Genomic DNA, 6,842 nt, shown 5'->3' with positions numbered 1-6,842 from the left:
AGGTGGTGTCTGGATACATGTTGTTAAATAACTAGATATTTATTTAATGTGCATTGGGGGAAAAGGACTGAACACAATATACTTGTGGTTTCTCTGCAAATGTTACTTAAGATAATTCTAACATAACAGAAGTAAGTGATTTCAAGTTGATTAAAGGAAAAATATCAAATAAAGTTTCAGGTAGCATGACGATGTGGTGAAAATCCAGGATGTTAAATGACTGGAGCTTTCGAAACACTTCCCTATGGAAGTGTGGAACCTGCACCCCAAATGCCGGCCAGTTCTGAGGGTCACCTGAAGATGAAAAGGCCTCAGAAATTCAGCCTGGAACCCCCAGTGAGCTGTCTCATGTGCTGTTTCTTTCTTCCCTGTGCAGATAGATTGCCCCGAAGGGGTCTCGCACCAGAGACGGGTTAAGAAGAGGGATTGGAGGTCCATCACTCAACTAGCCCAGGAAGGACTTATCTTTCGCCTCAGCCAGACCTCACCCCAATTCTGTGAATCAGCGGAGGAAGGCAAAACTGCAGAGTCAGAGGAGGTTGTGCAAGGAGCAGAGACCGGGGCTCACACAGGTGGCCTCAGCCCAGGCCCTGGCCCAGGCCCAGGAGCCTGCTTCCCTGCATCGCTGAGGAGGAACAGCACCATGCTGGGTCCTCACCTCCCATCTCCGCCCCTTGCGCCCAGTGAAGGGAGGCCTACCCCCTGCGCCTTCCAGATCCCTGATGGAAGCTACAGGTGTCTGGCTCTGGAAGCTGAGGAGAGCAGCGGTGAGGAGGGCCTGCAGGGAGAGGCGGGGCCTACTGACCTGGAAGAGGATGAGGGGGTCAGCAGGAGTGGGGACAACTCTGTCTGCAGAGTCACCCAGGGGACACCGCAGCTGCCCAAAGCCCTGGGCATCCAACCACCCAGCTGCTCCAGAGAGGAACAAGGGGAGTCCCAGCATGACGACAGGGCCAGCCAAGACCGGGATGTAGTGAAGACCCGGCAGGTGATGATAGCCAGCCCCAGCCCTGGCCCTGGGTCCAGAGTGGCCCAGAAACCAGGTAAGCTTGTGTTCCTTTTCCTTTGGACTACCAGAGTCACTGGCGACCCCTTAGGTCCTTAGTACAAGGGCTCCTGACCATATTTTTCCATGATTCACAATAATTCATTACAGCCCCACGGGCATGCCCAGATGAACAGCTGCGGAGAGATAGGAGCGACTGGGAGCTCCGTGCAGCTCCAGCTGCACCACATCTAACCCCACTCCTATCTCTGCCAAAGAGGGCACGTGAGAAGGCAGTGAGAGAACACATTATCTTGCTTGATCAAAAAAAGAAAGAGCCCATTTCCCACTCTCGTCTGCCTTTTAATCATTAGCGGCAACAAATCACTGTGGTGTCCCAAGCAACCGATGGGGCAGAACCCTCTCATTAAATGTATTGAGTGCTGGCTACATGGGGATGCTGGGGACGTGGCACTGGACAAAACAGATGTGGCTGCTGACCTCATGGAGCTTAGGAGGTAGAGACTGAAGCCTTGGATAGAATTTGACCTCCCAGTCTTACAGGTGGGGAAACTGAGACTCAGAGTGAGGAAAAGACAGCTAGAGGTCACTCAGCATGTTAGTAGTGGCTGAGCTAAGCCCGTGTTCCTCGTCTAGGCCTCGGTTTTTCATTTGTTAGAGATGACAAGGGCAGATGGAACACCACCTAGGCTGCAGTGAGATCCCATGACAGCGTGTGGGGAGCGCACAGTGTGCGCCGCGCGGAAGGAAGGAAGGGCAGGAATGATGATAATTTTCCTGCAGCGGCTGCTGTCTGCAGAGCAGGGCGGGACAGGGAAGCCCACGCTGAATCACCTCCACAGCCGGCCCATGGAAACGCTGAAGTGGGTCCAGATGGGGAGGACGTGAGCAGGGCCATGCTCAGCTCAAGCAGGAGCACAGCCAGTAGATCCCGGGGGTGCAGGGCATGCGGGGGACACAGTCCTGGGAGGGCTTGTGCGTCAGGAAACTGAAGGAACACTTCATTTCTCTGCAGGCGTCGTTGACGCCCGGCTGGCATCTCACCAGCCTTCCCGCCCACTCTTCTCTCTGAAATAATTCTCTCCAGGCTCGGATCGCCCCCCATGGCCACCATTGTCTACCAGACTGGGGTCACACAGGGGGCTGGGCAGGAGCAAGAAAGAACTTTTAATCCCTCTAGGGTAGGAAGAAGGAGGACCCCAGGGAGGCATTGCGGTCTTGAACTTGGAGGTGGGCCCTCACACAAGAGTCAGCCCAAATTTGGTCTCCTAGAGCCTGAAGTTCCGAGGACCTGCTCCCATCCCTCTCACAGGCCCAGACTGGGGATCAGGAGACATAAATGCTTTCTAGACCGGATGTTGCCGACTAGCCAAGCCCTAGCAAATCCCTTCCCCTTGGTGAGCTCTACTTTCCTCCTCTGTGAAAATAAAATAAAAATATGAATCTTATCTACCTCAAAGAGCTGTTGGGAGGTTGCAATGATCTTAGTTGTGGCAGTGTTTTGGCAATTTTAGAGTAATCTAGATAGGTATGTAAGAAATATTTATACTTAATTGAAATGACCATCATCAGCTCAACAATAGGGCTGCTATTATTTGTTAGAAGCCTTTATGTGCTAAGCCCACTGTACCAAGAGCTTTACCCTTTTCACTTAATTTAACCTCGTAACAATCCTCATGAGAGATATACTTTTTTAATCTTCATTATACAGATGAGAAGATAAAGGTTCAAGAAATATACGTGACTTATCCAAGATGCATGGTTAGCAAGCTGCTAAGGCACGATCCAGTTACGGTTTTTTGAATAGGGGCTTGTGCTCTTGGCCACCACTCACTTCTGGAATTAGAAGAGTAAAGTGTTGTCTGCAGACATCCTGGAATGGAAGAGACCATGGATGGAGAGGGCACTACCTTTAATGAACTCTGTTGGCAAGTCATACTAAGCCAGTTCATTTGATAGCATCTCATTCTTGTTATTGTACTATAGCCTCTCAAGGCAGGCAGGTGTTATTCTCCCCATTTTACAGGTGAGGCAGCTGAGGCTCAGAGATTTAAGTCCCCTACCCAATGTCACACAGCTAGTGCCAGAGCTGAGACTATGATTGTGTTCTTCTTGCCTGGAACAGTGTGGTACATTCCTTTCTTTTTCTTTTTTTTTTTTTTTTTCTTTTTGGAGATGGTGTTTTGCTCTGTCGCCCAGGCTGGAGTGCGGTGGCACAATCTCGGCTCATTGCAACCTCTGCCTCCAGGGTTCAAGCAATTCTCCTGCCTCAGCCTCCCAAGTAGCTGGGATTACAGGTGCCCGCTACCATGCCCAGCTAGTTTTTGTATTTTAGTAGAGATGGGGTTTCACCATGTTGGCCAGGCTGGTCTCGAACTCCTAACCTCAGGTGGTCTGCCGCCTCGGCTTCCCGAAGTGTTGGGATTATAGGCGTGAGCCACCGCACCAGGCATTATTCCTTTCTTTACTGTCCGGCCAGTCTGTCATCCAGTTCTGTCCTAGAATATTTCTAGGGACAGAGGGGGCAGAAAAGACTCCAGAAGGATGAAATGGGCAGGGAAGACTTCTTGGAGATGGAGGCATGAAGGAAGCTGGGTCTTGCAGGAGAGTCAAAATCCGGTGGTCTTGGGTCGGAGCCCACACTTGCGTTTCTGCTGCCTTGGGGAAGGGAGTGGCTAGAGTTCCTTCTCTCTGCTCAGAGATCAGGAGGGAAGAAGGCTGTGGGGCTGCCAGGTTATTAGTGGATTAGGGCTTCCTTTTAAAGCTTCCTCCCATTACCGCCAAAGGATTATAAGCATCTTCAGACAATGACATCCATCCTTCCGCAATTATACCTGCCTCTCTAGAGGGCTCACAGACAGGTTTAAGTATGAGCCACAATATCTTCTGCTTTGGGCACTGCAGATACCTTTGTTTGGGGTCAGTGGGTACCAGTGCCATTTCTCCAAGGCCTGAGTACCAGCTGAGCAGGGCAACATAGACCCCTTGGCAGGCTAGAGGGATAGAGGGTACAGAGAGATGCCATCAGCTGCTGCCAATTTGGGAAAATAGATCTGGGGAGGAAGGGGTAGTATAGAGCTCATGATCAGGCCTCAGCCAACACTAGGGTCCCCAGCTCACCAAGACAGCCCCATGCTATAGCTGCCCTCCCCAAAGTCTCAGCTGGTCATAACTGGTAGGGTTTCTTGAGATTGTTGTACAGATGGAGACTCTGAGGGCCAGAGATGGCAAGTGACTTGTCCAAAGTCACACAGTAAGTTGGTGGCAAAGCTAGGGGCTGGAATCCAGGGCTTATGCCTCCCAATTCAGCTGCCCGGCACTGTGCTACATGCGTCATATGGAGTATTTAATCCTCTAAACAATCCTGTGAAGTTCATACTTTTCTTATCTCTGTTTTACAGATGAGGAAACTAAGGCATAAGGAGTTTAAGTGAATTGTCAAAGTCTCACAGCCTGTGGGTGGAGGAGCTGAGATTTGAACCCCAGGAGGTCTGGGGCCATGCTTTTAACCACCCTCTCTGCTGCCTGTCTCCATGGTGATGAGGCAGCAGGCTGTGTTCTTCCACCCACCTGGGGCTGGGAAAAGGTTGTTCAGGCTCTGGGAGTTGTTGGAAGACTCTGCCAAGCCACATTCCCTCCCACTCGGATGCTCTGGGGGAAACCTGGGTACTGGCTGATGATCCCTCCCCGCCTTTGCTGGTGGCCACTTGTTATTGGAGGCTCGAGGTGTGTAGCAGATTTAGAGCCATTTCCAACTCTAGTGGACACTGTTCTGAGCCTCTGGGGTGGGGAGGGGTGTGGGTCTGTGTTGTCAGATGAGTCCTGCCACTGGACATGTCCGTTTTGTTCAGGCAGAGGAACCTGTGTCCGTGTTAACAGCTGACAGTGGTCACTGGGCCCAGAACAAGGATCCTGCTCCTCAGGCTGTGACAGAGAGGGCAGATGGAGCAGGAGCCTGGGCAGGAAGCTGCCCATTCCCCCTCAATTCCCCTGCTCCACAGAGATGGTGACAGGAGGGTGATGGTGAGGAGCACTGCTCACAGGTTCACAGATACCTCACCGTGCACTCACACCTACATGCTTTCACATCCGTCCATACACACATGTATTCACACATGATGTATAGATGCCATGTTCTCATGCAAACCATCACATATATGTACTCACACACATGGAGGCCCTCAGACACACATCCATGCATGTAGTACACACTGGCACACACCTTCCTGAAGGCCCCCTCACCCATGCACCGCTGCCACGTGCGAACACAAGTCTCAGATTTGCTTACAGAGCTGCAGTCGCATCTGAAAACATAAGCAGACATAGGCACACTCTCTCACACAAACACACATATTCCCTCTCATAGATACAGGTGAAAAGCATGTTCTTTTCTCCGTTTCCTTTTGCTACACACCTACACTTTGAAATCTTTCACACATTCTCTCCTACAGACCTAGCCACACTTGCACACCCACTGTCACACACCTACGCACAGACCGAACCACTTTCTTTCCTTTCTTTTCCACATCTCTTTCTCTTTCATACCACCCACACAGCAATCCTAGCCTCTCTCTCTCTCTTCCTCTCACCCACACACAGCTTCCTGGTTTCCCACAGGCTGGGCTGCAGCCACTTCCCTAGAACAGGCACTCTCAGGGTTAGCGATACCCCAACCTGGTGGGGGTCCCAGGATCCCCCCTCCACCCCTCACTCTTCCAACCCACCCCCTACCCTGGATACAAGAGGATGAGAGCAGAGCAGCCACACGATCAGAGTAATTCTCTGAAGCCCATGAGGCCAAGAGGAGAAATGGGAACTAACAGGGAGGGTTTGCCCCTTGTCACCTGACTTCCTGCATTCTGAGTCTCTCCAGTGTGAACAGGGGACATCCCAAACCCAGGCCACCTGCAGGTCTGTGTTTCACAGGCCCTTGGGTGGGGTGGGCTTACACTAGCACATTCCTAACTTCCTTTAGCAGAAATCTAAACACAGAACTCTTGATGCAGAAGACAGATGAACGTGGAACCACCCTGGTCAAGGGGGTGGGGAACCCAGGGAAACTTTGGTGAAAACCTAGACCAGCGTTTTTCCAATTGTGGTTCTGCTTCAAAATTGCTGGGGTTGTGGAGGGTACTTACCATCAGTCCTGTGCCAAGCCAACCGGCTCGTGGCCTCAGTGGGAGGGGTGCTAGAATGTGGGTATCTGGACTTTTAACAGCATCCCCACGTGACTCTGATGTACATGGCCACTGCCATGAGGCTTCACACACTCAATCTAAATGGCATTTTGCGCAGTGAAAGGTGGGGAGCTAAGCCCTTGAGCTGCCATACAGCACCCCTGCCTTGTTGCTGACCCACTGGTTAAGTCAGGGGATGGCAGTAAGTGGGTGGGGACATCACCCTTCTCCGTGCCCGTTTGCCTAAGTCCTACCAAGGGAAACAGTTATTCTAATTACTGGGGCTGAGACATAGCCGGGAAGATGGGCCTGAGCACCCAGGTCTGAAAGGAAAGCCAGAAAGAGGTGGGGTGGGAGGTGGTACCAGTTATGGGGACAGACTCACAAAGGCAGATTTCAAAGTGGGTAGTGGGTGGGTTAGAGAAAAGAAAAGGGGACACAAAGAAACTGTCTCCCTCCTATCTGAAGGAGATAGGATTTTAGGACAGACCGACGGACCTACAGATACAGAAAATGATAAGGAAACGGAGAGACAGACAACCAGGCAGCAGAGAGTGAGGCACAGCGAGAGGAAAGAGAGGGGCCCCGCCTGGAGACGGGAGGCTGAGCGGGTGGGGAGTGAGTCGCACCCCGGGGCTGGGCTGGGCGGGGCGGGGCGG

The 6,842-nt window shown here is 51.8% G+C and overlaps 1 protein-coding gene across 1 annotated transcript in view; it reads left to right on the top strand.

Moving 5' to 3' along the window:
• The first annotated feature begins 385 nt into the window (after positions 1-385).
• Positions 386-6,842, top strand: part of LOC108532039 (synaptopodin) — a 40,521-nt gene continuing 34,064 nt past the window's right edge. Inside the window, exon 1 of the mRNA XM_017875766.1 lies at positions 386-1,043. Coding sequence (XP_017731255.1) covers positions 644-1,043 — 400 coding nt within the window. The 5' untranslated portion in view covers positions 386-643. The remainder of the gene's footprint in view (positions 1,044-6,842) is intronic.

This window comes from Rhinopithecus bieti, unplaced genomic scaffold (genome assembly GCF_001698545.2).
Source record: "Rhinopithecus bieti isolate Rb0 unplaced genomic scaffold, ASM169854v2 scaffold_7673, whole genome shotgun sequence".
NCBI classification, from domain to species: Eukaryota; Metazoa; Chordata; class Mammalia; order Primates; family Cercopithecidae; genus Rhinopithecus; species Rhinopithecus bieti.
Note: the sequence above shows the minus strand (reverse complement) of the source record. Positions and strands in the feature narration are given on the sequence as shown.